Source organism: Palaemon carinicauda, chromosome 42 (genome assembly GCF_036898095.1).
Source record: "Palaemon carinicauda isolate YSFRI2023 chromosome 42, ASM3689809v2, whole genome shotgun sequence".
NCBI lineage: Eukaryota > Metazoa > Arthropoda > Malacostraca > Decapoda > Palaemonidae > Palaemon > Palaemon carinicauda.
Window position 1 is genome coordinate 24,838,137 of NC_090766.1, and position 17,289 is coordinate 24,855,425.

Consider the following 17,289-nt stretch of genomic DNA (forward strand, 5'->3'; position numbering starts at 1 on the left):
AACTCATAATCTTGAGCAAAATAATACAAGACAAAATGCGTTTAAAAGAGAAACTGAAAATTGTGTGAAAATTAAACTCATAATCTTGAGCAAAATAATACAAGACAAAATGCATTCACCAGAGAAACTGAAAATTGTGTGAAAATTAAACTCTTAATCATGAGCAAAATAATACAAGACAAAATGCATTCACCAGAGAAACTGAAAATTGTGTGAAAATTAAACTCTTAATCATGAGCAAAATAATACAAGACAAAATGCGTTTAAAAGAGAAACTGAAAATTGTGTTAGAATTAAACTCATAATCTTGAGCAAAATGATACAAGACAAAATGCATTCACAAGAGAAACTGAAAATTGTGTGAAAATTAAACTCATAATCTTGAGCAAAATAATACAAGACAAAATGCATTCACCAGAGAAACTGAAAATTGTGTGAAAATTAAACTCACAATCTTGAGCAAAATTATACAAGACAAAATGCATTCACAAGAGAAACTGAAAATTGTGTGGAAATTAAACTCATAATCTTGAGCAAAATAATACAAGACAAAATGCGTTTAAAAGAGAAACTGAAAATTGTGTGAAAATTAAACTCATAATCTTGAGCAAAATAATACAAGACAAAATGCATTCACCAGAGAAACTGAAAATTGTGTGAAAATTAAACTCTTAATCATGAGCAAAATAATACAAGACAAAATGCATTCACAAGAGAAACTGAAAATTGTGTTAGAATTAAACTCATAATCTTGAGCAAAATGATACAAGACAAAATGCATTCACAAGAGAAACTGAAAATTGTGTGAAAATTAAACTCATAATCTTGAGCAAAATAATACAAGACAAAATGCATTCACCAGAGAAACTGAAAATTGTGTGAAAATTAAACTCACAATCTTGAGCAAAATTATACAAGACAAAATGCATTCACAAGAGAAACTGAAAATTGTGTGAAAATTAAACTCATAATCTTGAGCAAAATGATACAAGACAAAATGCATTCACAAGAGAAACTGAAAATTGTGTGAAAATTAAACTCTTAATCATGAGCAAAATAATACAAGACAAAATGCATTCACAAGAGAAACTGAAAATTGTGTGAAAATTAAACTCTTAATCATGAGCAAAATAATACAAGACAAAATACATTCACAAGAGAAACTGAAAATTGTGTTAGAATTAAACTCATAATCTTGAGCAAAATGATACAAGACAAAATGCATTCACAAGAGAAACTGAAAATTGTGTGAAAATTAAACTCATAATCTTGAACAAAATAACACAAGACAAAATGCGTTTACAAGAGAAACTGAAAATTGTGTGAAAATTAAACTCATAATCTTGAGCAAAATAATACAAGACAAAATGCATTCACCAGAGAAACTGAAAATTGTGTGAAAATTAAACTCACAATCTTGAGCAAAATAATACAAGACAAAATGCATTCACAAGAGAAACTGAAAATTGTGAGAAAATTGAACTCACAATCTTGAGCAAAATAATACAAGACAAAATGCATTCACAAGAGAAACTGAAAATTGTGTGAAAATTAAACTCATAATCTTGAGCAAAATAATACAAGACAAAATGCATTCACAAGAGAAACTGAAAATTGTGTGAAAATTAAACTCATAATCTTGAGCAAAATAATACAAGACAGAATGCATTAACAAGAGAAACTGAAAATTGTGTGAAAATTAAACTCATAATCTTGAGCAAAATAATACAAGACAGAATGCATTCACAAGAGAAACTGAAAATTGTGTGAAAATTAAACTCATAATCTTGAGCAAAATAATACAAGACAACATGCATTCACAAGAGAAACTGAAAATTGTGGGAAAATTAAACTCTTAATCCTGAGCAAAATAAAATAAGACAAATTCATTAACAAGAGAAAATGGAAATTATTTGAAAATTAAACTCATAATATTGAGCAAAATAATACAAGACAGAGTGCAATTACATAGGCAAAATTCTATTTCTACTACTACTATTCAAGGTTGTTTACATTCCGTTTCATTTTATTCTACCAATCAGAACCCGACTTAGTGCCCACCTTCGTTGTCATTGGTAGCTATTTGACAGAACATTTCCTAGTGACACATGGAATACATGTCTTCAACAAGTGGTTATTATTATTAAAGCTATCATCAAACCATAAACTTCCTCAAATGACATTTAGTCACGAGATCGCACAACATTCCTTCGGCACAAGCTTCAATGTACAAAGTTCAGTTTTGGTAGATTATTCTAAACTTTTAGAATAGTCTCAAAGTGTAAATTAATAATCAAAATGAAGAGTTCATATAAATATACCCTAATGTATAATCGACCAAAGAAGAAAATGTTAGTGACAGCGGGATTTATTCTCGCAATAATTTGGCTGTGGCTATTTATGACAGCTTACTGGCACTGTTCCTGCGATTATGAAGGTGACGTGGTTACAGGTAAGGTTATTGGTATATGTTTTATAGGCGATGCCTATAAGAGAAAAGTATGGGCCAATTAGGCTATAGAAATATTGTAGAATTTATATTTCTCTGGGTCAGGTTAGTTTGAGGATGCCAAGAGGTGAAGACAAATATCCAAAGTTAAGTTAGGGTGGTAAAATTATAGAACAGTACAATAAATGGTTTGTAGGAAATGAACCGTTTTTGTAGTATTTTATGGTGTATTATCCAATTTTTATGATGATTTATGGTTGAAATCCAAAGTCTTTAACTTGTTGTGGGTTAACGACCATGACTGAAAAGCTATGGTTTTGGGCTAGGTATTGTCATCAATTACATTCGAAACGCCTTTAATTATACAATGTACCCGTCTAATTATATGATATTTGAATGAACTTTTTTAGATTTTGTTGTTTCTGCCAGTCATTGTAATAAAAGAAAGTTACCGTAATCAAAACTGAGTTCTCATTTGACAGGACTTTCGGACATATTGAAAACCTTATTTTTCTATCCCATTTTTTATGGAATCATTCGTAGTAGTGTTCATCGTACAAAAAAAGACCTATTTACGTAATTGAGCTAATGATTTATTGGTTTTTGATTTGTCATAGCTTGCTTCGCTCATAATTAGACCATCTCATTGCTCCTTTGTTCTGGCAAGCGGAACTTGTTTCGCTAAGCATGTTAGATAGTATTTTGGTAGTATTTTATTGGTATCCATTTTCCATTATCAGACTAAATACTGTTTATCAAACACACGTTTCTACTCTAACCTTTTATTAATTATTAACATGATAAAAAAATAAGAGCTGTAATTATATTGTACATTCTAATATTAAAAATAAATAACAAAGAGGTTTAGAATATTAAACGTTGGGACCTTTGTTTTTTTTTTCAAACAAGTAGCTTAAGACAGAACCATCACTTATCAGTTTTTTCTGAACTACTAGGTGGAAGAGCCTGTGCTAACCATGACAAATGTAAAACAGTTTTTTTTTTTTTTATTAAAATCTGTAACTTTGTTAATAGAGGTTTCCGCCAGTAGTATATGGATTGAAAATAGTGCATTTGCAAAGATCTATTCAGTTATGCTAGTTCCAATGTCCTAGCTAATATTGCACTCTTCTATAATGAAATTGGTAGGTTATGGAAGGCAGTTGTAGATGTATCCTAATTGAATTAGGATACGTCATCCATAACTGTTCTTCATTATTACAGAGTAAAACTTGTTGTAGTAACTAAGTAAGTATTGTACTTTATAGTATTACTATTTTATTAGTCCAGTCCTCTGCACATACTCAAGATGGTACAAAATGTCATGACAATGCATAAAGAAAGTATGTATGAGCATTATGAAGGCAAATACGGATTATGGGTAGCGCATTAGCTATAATCCGTCTTTGGACCACAAAGAGAACAGATAGGTAAACATCTATAGGAATTTTTAATGTTACCACAATCATCAGAATTATGATTTGAAAACTAGCTTTCTTTGCTTAAATCTTGGAAAGAAACAATGGGTGGTTTGTAGCAGGTTAGTACATCATATAATATCTTTAATAGTTAAGTTTGCTTAGGTAGGATGTTTTTACTTATTTTATGAACTTTGTCCCAACTTCTTACAAAAGTTGGTACAACCGTTCCATATTTTTTTCATATAGGTAAGCAAATTGACTCATATGGCATTTTTAATCATTTGCGTCACCAATGAATAGATTTACAAGGGGATTTTTTAGGGGATCCATTTGTCAAAGAATTTTCTTGTCCTTTGAATAACATGTACTATATCTTGCCCCCATACTATTCGTATGACGCCCGAGGTCAGATTTGGTAAGTTCGGGAATGTGGCTTGTGGGCCAGGGCGCAGTGTATTATTGTGCTCTACTAGGTTTGGTTAGAGAGGAATAGAGGTTTTATGTTTATGTTTATGTTTAGTTTTGCCAGTGCAAGGGTAAAGAATGACCCAATTGGGGCCACTTTTCCATGCAACTGACGGACTGAGCCTGAGCCATGAGAAATAACTGGTGTGGCTTATCAGTAAATAATGTTGAAAGTAATATAATGATATCCAATGAATAGTAGTGTGGTATAGATGATGCAAAAAATGCATAATGCATTGGGGGAAATGAAAGTAATGAAACATAGTTCCATGTAGTATCTAGATAATGACCCGGTAACATTTTTTAGAACACTTGGAAAAAGTTTATCAAATGGAAAATGTAGTAAAGTCATTTGTTAGTAACTGTTTTATTATTGTTGTGGTGGCCGGGTGGTAGCGTCCTTGCCTGGTGATTGCCTGACTAGAGTTTGAGTCCCACTCAAACTCGTTAGTTTCTTTGGTCGTTGCAACCTCACCATCCTTGTGATCTAAGGCTGAGGGGTTTGAGAGAGCCTATAGGTCTATCTGCTGAGTCATCAGCAGCCATTGCCTGGCCCTCCTTGGTCCTAGCTTGGGTGGAGAGGGGATCTGGGCACTAATCATATGTAATATGGTCAGCCTCTTGGGCATTGTCCTGCTTGTAGGGCAATGTCACTATCCTTTGCCTCTGCCATTCATGAGCAACCTTTAAACCTTTAAAGTAAATCTTCCCCTGTGCACTGTGACTAAGTATCAAAACCTCTCGTATCTCCCAAATCCAACTGCATGATGTCCTTGCTCATCTGGGGCTCCATATGCTTGCCTAAATTGATCTAGAAAGCCATGTTCTTAGTCATTACAGTATCTCAGAAAAAGCTATGGTTGAAGATTTGCATTTAGATATGGGAAGCAAAAAAGTTAACCTGTTTCTCAATGGACAAGAAAATCAAGTTATATCACTACTGTACACAAAATACAAACCTTTGTCTTTTAGTGTAGGAGTATCTGCAAGCAAATTTTGAAATGGCTTTGGGAACAGGGCAAAATAGTTAGCTAATGATATATAGGTGAATTGCCCCTCCCATAAAGGGAAAATCCCCTTCCGCCCAGTTGACATAGTCAAGTGACTCTTCCTTCGTCAACTAACATAAACATATGTACTGCACCTGTTTTCTGTTGTATCTATACTATTAATTCTTTCCTTAGAGTTATATGTGGGATTTATTCTTTTGCTTCATATTTGTATGTTGTATTGATATTTTCCCTTCATTAATTGTATTTATTCCTATTTGAAATACAAAGCATCATTCTTTTATAAGTAGAAAATATGTTTTTCAATATTTAACTTAGCCGGTGATTATAATAGCTGCAACTCTGTTGCTCGACAGAAAACTCTAAGGTAAAACTCGCCAGCGATCGCTACACAGGTTGCGGGTGTGCCCAACAGCGCCATCTGTCGTCCAGATACCCAGTACTCAATGTAAACAAAGACTCAATTTTCTCTCTGTCGTGCTAACGACAAGACGTACTTACTCGCTGTTGCTAAACTGGAGTTTTTTCACAACTAATTGGTGAAGTACATTATTCTAGTTTTGAGCTTTCGCTGTGCAAGGTTTCTCTTCACAAATCCTTGAACTCTTTTTGATAACGGATTCTTTGTTGATGACTTTTTGATAGTTTTTTTAATTCCCCTTTGACCAATTCAAAATGGCTGACCCTTCACAAGTCCCAAAATTTAGGAAGTGCAATGCTAGGGACTGTTCAAGGCGTCTTCCGAAGGCTTCTATCGACCCTCACACTGTTTGTTCCAATTGTCGGGATAAAACCTGTCAATTGGAAGATCGGTGTGAGGAGTGCGTTGGGCTTTCGGAATTCGATTTTATCGAATTCCAAAAGTATACACGTAGGCTAGAGAGAGATAGAGTTAGGAGAAGTTCCTCTCGTTCTATCGATATTTCCTCTCCTCATGCCCCACAACCTATTCCTTCCCCTGTAGTGGTTGCTCCTAATCCCCCTCCTGGCACTCAGGAACCTTCGATGGCTGATATGATGCGTGCCATCCAAGCTCTGGGTGAGAGAGTTGAGTCCCTTGCTAGTGACCGTAATCAACTTATGGCGGATGTGAAGGAGCTGAAGTGCAAAAGTGCAGTGGGAAGTGTTAAAGTGAGTGATAGTGTTGTGGATAGTGTTGCGCTTGAGGGTTCGTCTGTTCGTGCCTGTCGTCCTCCTAGTCCGGGACCTCTTGCAAGCTCCCAAGTCCAGGGGAGAAGCAATGTCGTACGACAAATGGGTTCGAGAGGCTTTAATCAGCGAACAGACGTTCCCTCCGTGGTATCGGGCGTATCTACCCAAGATCGCCCCTGCCTAACTAAGACGAGAGAGCCCATATATACCTCGTCTTCGGAAGGTGTTTCTCGCAAGAAACCCTGGACCAAGGTCTCACGACCGTTAAAGCGCAAGTCGGTCCCTTCCGCACAAGTCCAACGGCCCAGTTGTAGCCACTGGGTCAGTTCGGACTCGCTGCAGTCATCCGATGACTGCTCTCCTCCTAAGAGAGGCAAAGCGGTACCGCTTCAGACAGTTACACCGTCTGTCGCCGCACCTGCTCCTGTAGCCCTAAGTGGTCTCTACTGCAAGACATGCAGTCTCAGCTAACATCTCTTATGCAGGACTTTCGTGCGGAGAAGGTTGCTGCCGCACCAGCTAGTGCAGCTCCTTGCCTACAACCGCCCACACGATCGGTTGTGCGTCCGGTGGACGCTGAGGTAACCTTCTCGCGCACACCAGTTGAGAGAGTTCCGCACCCATGCGTTCCAGTGTGATCTGCCAGCCGCATGTTGACGTTCAGCGACGCACGGAGGTCTCCGTTGACGTTCGTGAGGTTCAACAACCGTCAGAGTTGTTTTGTTTTGACGCGGTGCGTCAACCTCCGCAACCCAGTGTGGTTGCCACTGCTCACCCACATCAGTCCAGACAGTCTGGAGTAGACGCTGTGCGTCCCCGCGCTGCTATGGTTGTTGCCAGCTCACAGACTGGGCAACAGTTCCATGACGTTGTGTCCGGCTCAGTCACGCATGCACCCGTGCGACCGGACTCAGCTTACCAGCCGTTACCCACTCCGCTGCCGTTCCCTCATCAGTTATCAGATGAGGGACTTTCTGATGATGATGTTGCTGCACACGTAGATGAACCGCATTCAGAACTGGACGAGCCTAAGTCTACGCAACCCTCTTTGGACTTTAGGAAAGTTTTGGCCCTGTTCAAAGAGATGTTTCCGGACAAGTTTGTTTCTGTGGCTCCGCGTTCTCCTCCGTCAGAGTTTGTGTTAGGCATGCCGTCATCCACTCCTGCCTTTACTAGACTCGTCCTCGCACGCTCGTCCAAGAGAGCTTTGCGTGTGATAGGAGAATGGCTGCAGTCCAAGAAGAGTTTAGGGAAGACAGCTTTTACGTTTCCCCCTGCTAGACTCTCTTCTAGATCGAGCGTCTGGTATGCCACGGGAGAAGTTCTCGGCTTGGGAGTTCCTGCCTCTGCCCAGGGCGACTTCTCAAGCCTAGTAGACTCTCCCCGCCGCCTTGCCATGAGACGCTCAAAGATATGTTGGTCATCTTCGGACCTGGACCACCTGCTGAAAGGTATCTTTAGAGCCTTCGAAGTTTTTAACTTCTTAGACTGGTGTCTAGGAGCTCTAAGCAGAAAGATCTCTCCGACAGAGAAGGAGACTTCCTTGCTCATCATGTCCTGCATGGACAAGGCCGTACGTGATGGGTCTAATGAGCTTGCTGCATCATTTGTGTCCGGAGTCCTTAAGAAGCGTGAAAACCTATGCTCATTCCTTTCAGCTGGAGTTACACCATGTCAGAGATCCGAACTTCTGTTTGCTCCGCTTTCCAAGTGCCTTTTTCCAGAAGACCTGATTAAGGAAATTGCCGCTTCTTTGATACAGAAGGATACTCACGATCTTGTTGCGTCCTCAGCTCGCAAAGCCACCCCTTTGCCTACCTTGTCAGCTAGACCAAGGATGGACACTCCAGCGTCCCGTTTTATTCCGCCCTTTCGTGGCAGAGCCTCCAGCAGAGGAGGTGCTCGTGCCAAAGGGAAACGAGGAAAGAAGAAAGGAACCAAGTCCTTTAAGGGCAGAGTCTGACTGCCAGCTTCTTCAGACAGCAGTGGGAGCCAGACTCAAGAACTTCTGGCAGACCTGGGAAAAGAGAGGCGCAGATGCACAATCTGTGAAGTTGCTCAGAGAGGGGTACAAGATCCCGTTTGTACGAAAACCCCCTCTAGCAACGTCTCCCATCGATCTCTCTCCCAGGTACAGAGAGGAAGACAAGAGACGAGCATTGAAACAGGAAGTGTCTCTCTTACTAGAGAAGGGAGCGGTAGTCAAAGTCTTGGACCATCAAACCCCGGGATTCTACAACCGCCTCTTCTTGGTGTCAAAGAAGACAGGAGGGTGGAGGCCGGTGCTAGACGTCAGTGCGCTGAATGTCTTTGTCACAAAGCAGACGTTCTCCATAGAGACCACAAAGTCGGTTCTAGCAGCGGTCAGAAGGGAAGACTGGATGGTCTCTTTAGACCTAAGGGACGCCTACTTCCACGTCCCCATCCACCCGGACTCCCAACCTTTTCTGAGATTCGTTTTCGAAAAGGTTGTCTACCAGTTTCAAGCCCTGTGCTTTGGCCTAAGCACAGCTCCTCTTGTGTTTACTAGGCTGATGAGGAATGTAGCCAAATTCCTTCATTTAGCGGACATCCGAGCCTCCCTCTATTTGGACGACTGGCTTCTCAGAGCTTCTTCCAGTCGTCGCTGTCTGAAGGATCTAAAGTGGACTCTAGATCTGACCAAGGAATTGGGTCTCCTTGTCAATATGGAAAAGTCACAAGTGGTCCCATCCCAAACTATTGTGTATTTAGGGATGGAGATTCACAGTCTAGCTTTTCGGGCTTTTCCGTCGGCCCCCAGAACAAGCCAAGCCCAGTTATGCATCCAGAACATGCTGAAGAAGGAACGATGTTCAGTCAGGAAGTGGATGAGCCTGATAGGGACGCTATCATCCCTGGAACAGTTTGTGTCATTAGGAAGACTACACCTCCGTCCTCTTCAATTTCACCTAGCATTTCACTGGAAAAAGGACAAGACGCTAGAAGCGGTCTCGATCCCCATTTCCGAGAAGATGAAGTCTTCCCTGACGTGGTGGAAGGACAGTATCAGCCTCAGAGAGGGTCTGCCCCTGGCTGTTCAGACTCCCAACCACGTTCTCTTCTCGGACGCATCGGACGTAGGCTGGGGCGCGACATTAGACGGTCGGGAATGCTCGGGAATATGGAACTCGAGTCAAAGAACAATGCATATCAACTGCAAGGAGCTACTGGCAGTACATCTGGCCTTGAAAAGCTTCAGGTCTCTCCTTCAAGGTAAAGTGGTGGAGGTGAACTCGGACAACACCACGGCTTTGGCGTACATCTCCAAGCAAGGAGGGACCCACTCACTGACGTTGTACGAGATCGCAAGGGACCTGCTCACCTGGTCAAAAGGTCTAAACATATCGCTAGTAACGAGGTTCATCCAAGGCAACTTGAATGTCATGGCAGATTGTCTCAGTCGGAAGGGACAAGTAATTCCAACAGAATGGACCCTCCACAAGGATGTATGCAAGAGACTTTGGGCCACTTGGGGCCAGCCAACCATAGATCTCTTTGCAACCTCGATGACCAAGAGGCTCCCAATATATTGCTCACCAATCCCGGACCCAGCAGCAGTTCATATAGATGCCTTTCTCCTAGATTGGTCACATCTAGATCTATATGCATTCCCACCGTTCAAGATTGTCAACAAGGTACTGCAGAAGTTCGCCTCTCACGAAGGGACAAGGTTGACGCTAGTTGCTCCCCTCTGGCCCGCGAGAGAATGGTTCACCGAGGTACTTCGATGGCTAGTAGACGTTCCCAGAACTCTTCCTCTAAGGGTGGACCTTCTACGTCAGCCACACGTAAAGAAGGTACACCAAAGCCTCCACGCTCTTCGTCTGACTGCCTTCAGACTATCGAAAGACTCTCGAGAGCTAGAGGCTTTTCGAAGGAGGCAGCCAGGGCGATTGCTAGAGCAAGGAGAACATCCACCCTTAGAGTTTACCAATCGAAGTGGGAAGTCTTCCGAAACTGGTGCAAGTCCGTATCTATATCCTCGACCAGTACCTCTGTAACTCAAATAGCTGACTTCCTCTTATACCTGAGGAAAGAACGATCACTTTCAGCTCCCACTATCAAGGGTTACAGAAGCATGTTGGCATCAGTCTTCCGTCACAGAGGCTTAGATCTTTCCAACAATAAAGATCTACAGGACCTCCTTAAGTCTTTTGAGACCACGAAGGAGCGTCGTTTGGTTACACCTGGTTGGAATTTAGACGTGGTACTAAGATTCCTCATGTCAGACAGGTTCGAGCCGCTACAATCAGCCTCCCTGAAAGATCTCACCTTAAAGACTCTTTTCCTGGTATGCTTAGCCACAGCTAAAAGAGTCAGTGAGATTCATGCCTTCAGCAAGAACATCGGATTTTCATCAGAAAAGGCTACATGTTCACTACAACTTGGTTTTCTAGCCAAAAACGAGCTGCCTTCTCGACCTTGGCCGAAATCGTTCGATATTCCAAGCTTATCGAATATGGTTGGCAATGAACTAGAAAGAGTCTTATGCCCTGTGAGAGCTCTTAAGTTCTATTTAAAACGAACTAAACCTTTACGAGGCCTGTCTGAAGCTTTATGGTGTTCAGTTAAGAAACCATCTTTGCCTATGTCAAAGAATGCTTTATCCTATTTTATCAGACTGTTAATACGAGAGGCTCATTCCCATCTGAGTGAGGAAGACCAAGCTTTGCTGAAGGTAAGGACACATGAAGTTAGAGCTGTCGCAACTTCCGTGGCCTTTAAACAAAATATATCTCTGCGAAGTATAATGGACGCAACCTATTGGAGAAGCAAGTCAGTGTTCGCGTCTTTTTATCTTAAGGATGTCCAGTCTCTTTACGAGGACTGCTACACACTGGGACCATTCGTAGCAGCGAGTGCAGTAGTGGGTGAGGGCTCAACCACTACAATTCCCTAATTCCATAACCTTTTAATCTTTCTCTTGAAATGTTTTTATTGTTGTTTTTTGGGTTGTCCGGAAGGCTAAGAAGCCTTTCGCATCCTGGTTGATTTGGCGGGTGGTCAAAGTCATTTCTTGAGAGCGCCTAGATTAGGGGTTTTGATGAGGTCCTGTTGTATGGGTTGCAACCCTTGATACTTCAGATCCTAGGGGTCGCTCAGCATCCTAAGAGGATCGCGAGGCTCCGTAAGGAAGACGTACTTAAAAAGGCAGAGTAATTGTTCAAGTCGACTTCCTTACCAGGTACCTATTTATTTTGTTTTTGTTATTTTGATAACTTCTAAAATGAAATAAAAACTCTTAGCTCATAATAATGTAAACATATATTGCTGGTCTCTACCCACCCCCCTGGGTGTGAATCAGCTATTATAATCACCGGCTAAGTTAAATATTGAAAAATGTTATTTTGATAATAAAATAAATTTTTGAATATACTTACCCGGTGATTATAAATTAAAGGACCCTCCCTTCCTCCCCAATAGAGACGTAGTGGAACGAGGAGAAAATTGAGTCTTTGTTTACATTGAGTACTGGGTATCTGGACGACAGATGGCGCTGTTGGGCACACCCGCAACCTGTGTAGCGATCGCTGGCGAGTTTTACCTTAGAGTTTTCTGTCGAGCAACAGAGTTGCAGCTATTATAATCACCGGGTAAGTATATTCAAAAATTTATTTTATTATCAAAATAACATTTTCAGCACGAGCTGGATGTCCATTGAATCGTTTTACTGAGCAGTTAAGCGACAAGTGGGAGTGGGGTCCATGAGCCCCGCCATCCCACTTGTCAATATTGCTTTACTCATGTTTTCAGCATCATCGAGTACAGATATACTGTTGCACCCTTGATTGCCAGCAATGGTTGGAGGGATGCTACCTGGGATCCGCCTTTGGGAGGGACCTCTGTCATTGAGCACCACTTCAGTGACCCTCAACGGCCATTGCCATCCCTGGTCTCCCCATTCTCTATCACTTCGGATCTTGTCAGTATGGTGTCTGGCAAAGAAGGCCTCAGGGACTTTCCTAGACCCTGACAAGATCACCTGCAACTTCCCAGAAAAAAAAAAAAAAAACAGTGCATGCAGCTCTTTTGAGCTACAAAACCTTCTCCCTATATGCAGTGGGACAGGGAAGAAGAGGGTTGCACTGTTGCCAGCATTCATCCCCCTTTCTTATGTCTGAGAGTAAGGGATTGCTTGTCATTCCTTTAGTGAAACCACCTGAGGCATAGGGCTGAGCCTTGGTTAGTGGGAGTTCTTCAGGACAGTTACTTACTGACCTCTTCAGCTCTTGCTCCCCCCCCCCCCCCTTACATTCTTTCAGCATCACCGAGAACTTGCTATCCTCTTCAGCTCTTGGGACCCCCCTTACATTTTTCCAACAGAGATAAGGAGGGATGTTGGAGAGGAACTAGCTCGAAGTCGTTTGAGATGAATCTCTGGGCTTCTATAGTAGAATTTCTGGTGGAAGAGAGAGTCAACTGGAAGCTGGTTATCATCATCTCGCCACAGAATGAGTTTGTGGGTCAAAGTCCAGTATGAAAACTGCGTGATCTGTGCAGAGTTCCATGAAAGAGGAAGACTTTATGCTTTCAGTGGATCTGAAGGACCCGTACTTTTAGTACCCGTGTATTGGTCCATTAGAAAGTACCTGTCTTCTCCCTCTATGGTACAATGGACCAATTCAGGACAATAGGTTCCATAACTGTGTACTGCTTCTCTGTGTTCATAAAGATTTTCACTTTGGTAGTGGCTTGTGGCCATTAGCAAGGGATACTACTGTAGATGTATCTCTCAGGTGGCTGATCCTGGCCTCCTTCATGTGGCAGTTGCTACAAGATTGAGTTTGACTTTTCGCTTTTGTCGTTATCCGGGAATTTTGATAATCAAGGAAAAATTAAATCTCTTAAGTCGAGGTTGAAGCCCTGGAGCATAGGCTGGTAAACACGACACCAGCGATATTCTGTCAGTTAGACAATCGCATCAGCAAGCCCAAGTAGGTTGCATGTCTGTTCTGTCAAAACATAAAACTACCAGCTCAGTGCTGGCAGAATCTTCTCAGTCACCTTTTCTCATTGGAGAAGCTCATTCCTTGGCCAGGGTTCTCTTCAGTACTGTACTGTTTAAAGAATCACTAGCCACTCTCCAGGGATCTCCCATCCCTCATGCCAGTGGGACGGGAAGCTTGGAGTGATCTTACCTGTTGGATGAATGAGGAACCCTCACAGGGGAGACTTAATTGGGTCTCCGCCTCCTTACATGTTACTCTGCTCTCAGATGTGTTGAAAAAGGGGAGAGGTGTATCCCTGAATGACCCGATCATCTTAGGGGTGTGATTAGACGAAGAAGCATCTAGTCTTCGACATTGATATTAATTTTATTATCAATAAACTTTACCCTAGTATGATTTATCTAGCCTTATTACTGCATTGACAAGGAGAGCTCTGTAAGAATTTCCCCCTTTTGGAACAGAATAGGATGATCGAACAACAAAGCTAGGGAAATACAGGACTTGAACATGAACAATTTTCACCTGTCCAACAATGCACTGTGACAACAAAGGCCAAGGGAGAATTGAAGGTCAGTTTGCTAGGTATATGGCAGCAAAACCAATTCAGAGTGTAGGCCAAACTCAAGTCCAAATCCAACCATTGGTGTGCATACTAAATGGCCCTGACTAGAGTGACAAACTGACACCGGGAGAAAAGGAGCAGAGAGGGATTGGCACCCAGTCACCAAACTAGAAACCAGAGAAGACCATCCCTTCAGTACCCCAATATAGTGCCTTCCAAAAGTAACGCAATGAGGTCTCCCTATGGCGACCGAAGGCGACCACGCGTTGCCTGGCTCACCCTCCCTCAAGCAAGAACGACGCCCAGAGGCAGGGGATACTACAACTGTTGATTGAGACCAGAACCAAACCTATTCCCAGTAGAGGAACTGAGGATAAAGTAACATGTAGAAGCAACGCTGTTATGGTTTGCAGATTGTGGCCTAACATAGCTCGCAGACTTCCTAATGTCAGAATGATGACCGCACTCTAATTTTCAATATTAAACTTACCCGATAATCATGTGGCTGTCAACTCCGTTGCCCGACAGAATTCTATGGAGGGATACGCCAGCTATCACAATACTAGAAGGGGGTGTACTTACCAGCGCCACCTGTGGCCAGGTACTATAGTACTTCTTGTTGACACCTCCTCAATTTTTCCTCTGTCGTGCTTCCGGCAAGACGTTCTGGGATACGCTTATGATCTTCGAGTATTTTCACGGCTAATTGGTGAAGTATTCTCTCAGATTTCGGCTGTCGCTTTACTGGAAACCTTCTTATATTAGCTAGATAGCTTTTATATAGTCCTGATTAACGGTTAACGATCTTTTGCTTGATTTTGGAACCCCCCTTGGCTAACTCTTTGGATTCAAGATGTCTGACATTTCGCAAGCCCCCACCCATAGACGATGTAGGTCTTGTAATAGGCGTATTCCGAAGGCCTCGGTAGATCCTCACACCGCTTGTTCTGACTGTAGGGACAGGCCCTGTCAGTTAGAAAATCGATGTGAGGAATGCGCCGGACTTTCGGAACTTGAATTTGTCCGTCTTTTGAAATATTCAACTAAGTTAGAGAGAGGTAGAGTTAGGAGGAGTTCTTCTCACTCTTCACTTTTTTCCTCACCTCATGATCCCCTACCTTTTCCTACCCCTGTAGTGGCTACCCCCGAACCTACTATTTGCCCTCCGCCTGATATGTCTGTTGTTTTGCGTGCTATTCAGGCCTTAGGCGATAAAGTAGAGTCAGTGGTAAGTGATCATAAGTCTCTTATGGCCGAAGTCAAGGAACTTAAGGTCAAGAGTGCAGTGGGTGGAATTAGTGCCAGTGCTGTGACGAGTGCTAGTGTCAGTGCAGTGCCAAGTGCTAGTGTCAGTGTCAGTGTGGTGCGTGAGGATACTTCTGTGCGAGCCAGTCGTCCTCCCAGTCCGGGACCTCTTGCAAGCTCCCAAGCCCAGGGGAGAAGCAATGTCGAAGGGCATAAGGGTTCGGCAGGCCTTGTTCGGCGCACAGAAGTATCCTCGGTGGTTGCGGGCGTGTCTTCCAAAGACCGTCACTCCCACCTGCAGACGATTGAGCCCGTCTTTTTCTCGTCCGCTGATCAACTGTCAGGGAAGAAACGTTGGACTCAGGTCTCGAGACCACTTAAACGCAGAGTCCAGTCCGCGAGTGCTCAGCCAGGCTGCAGTCATTGGCTCAGCTCTGACTCGCCGCAGTCATCAGTCGACTGCACTCCGCCCAAGAGGAGTAAGGTTCTGCCACAACAGAGCTCGACTGTTAAGGCTTTACCTCAGCCTACTGTAGTTTCTGCCGACCCCAAGTGGACTCTACTACAGTCCATGCAAGCACAGCTTTCGGACTTGATGCGTGAGTGTCGGGCTGAGAGTGTTGCGCCTCCGCCTCCGCCTGCGCTCGCTCCGCCTGCGCTCGCTCCGCCTGATCGCAGTACCACCTGCCAGGCGTACGATGTTGAGCCACGTTCTGAGTTTGCTGTTCCCAGTGGTGTTCAGCCTCCGCCTTCCTTAAGGCAACCTTTACAATGGGATCAGGAGGATTATACCTCTCTTCCTCCGCCTCCACTTGCTGCTCCACCAGTGATGCAACACTCGGTTGAGGTACAACAACCTCTCCCGTCCATGAGTCAGTCTCCTCAGCTCTCGCTGCAGCGAGCTCAACCCTCCACAAGGCTAGCACCACAACTCCTTAGCCTTGCGCCTCAGGAGCCTCAGCTTGCGAGACATTTACCTTGTTCTGCGCAGCCTCTACCTCATCGCGCTCCGCTCACACCACAGGAACAGGAACTTGCTACTCCGCTTCCGCCAACCGCTCAGCAAGCGCAACCCTTGGGTTCAACCACTCATGCTAGGAGTCAGCCTCCTCCACCCATGCGCCTTCCTTCTGCTTCGTCTTTTGTTCAGCCTTTGCAGTCTGAGCCTCAGGTTTTCCCTCAACAGATACTTGAAGAGGAAACCACTAATATTGTTCCTACTCGTTCTGACTCTGCTGTTCAGCATTCTTGTCCGATCTCTTCGCTACACTCTGGTGATGAGGCTTCTGATGATGAGGCGGCACACCTGGATCCCTCGTCAGACGTGGATGAATCCAAGCCTTCTCCACAGTCTATTGACTTTCGTAAGGTCTTGGCTCTGCTTAGGGAGGTTTACCCAGACCACTTTGTCTCTGCTATTCCCCGCTCTCCGCCATCTGAGTTTTCGCTGGGCATACAGCAAGCTAAGTCCACCTATACTAAGCTAGTCCTAGCAAGGTCCTCTAAGAGAGCGTTAAGGATCTTAGGGGAGTGGCTGCAGACTAAGCAACACCTTGGCAAAACTTCTTTCATGTTTCCTCCGACTAAGCTCACTTCGAAAGCGAGCGTTTGGTATGCCACAGGAGAAGCACCAGGCTTGGGAGTACCTGCCTCTGCCCAGGCTGACTTCTCAAGTCTGGTAGACTCGCCTCGGAGAACTGCAATGAGGCGCTCTAAGGTTTGCTGGACCTTCTCAGACCTTGATCACTTACTGAAGGGCGTATTTAGAGCATTTGAGATGTTCAACTTTCTAGACTGGTGCCTGGGAGCCCTCAGCAAGAAGACCTCCCCTGCGGACAAGGATTCTGCCATGCTATTAATGTCCTGCATGGATAAGGCCATTAGAGATGGATCTGGTGAGCTTGCGTCGATGTTTGTATCAGGGGTTCTGAAGAAAAGGGAACAGCTGTGTACCTTCCTTTCCTCCAGCATTACACCTTGTCAAAGGTCACAACTCCTTTTCGCTCCGCTCTCG

General features: G+C 43.4%; 1 protein-coding gene across 1 annotated transcript in view; it reads left to right on the forward strand.

Moving 5' to 3' along the window:
- The first annotated feature begins 2,045 nt into the window (after positions 1-2,045).
- The window catches only part of LOC137633216 (chitinase-3-like protein 2), a 93,176-nt gene continuing 77,932 nt past the window's right edge, over positions 2,046-17,289 (forward strand). Inside the window, exon 1 of the mRNA XM_068365385.1 lies at positions 2,046-2,452. Within this exon, the coding sequence (XP_068221486.1) occupies positions 2,299-2,452 (154 nt within the window). The 5' untranslated portion in view covers positions 2,046-2,298. The remainder of the gene's footprint in view (positions 2,453-17,289) is intronic.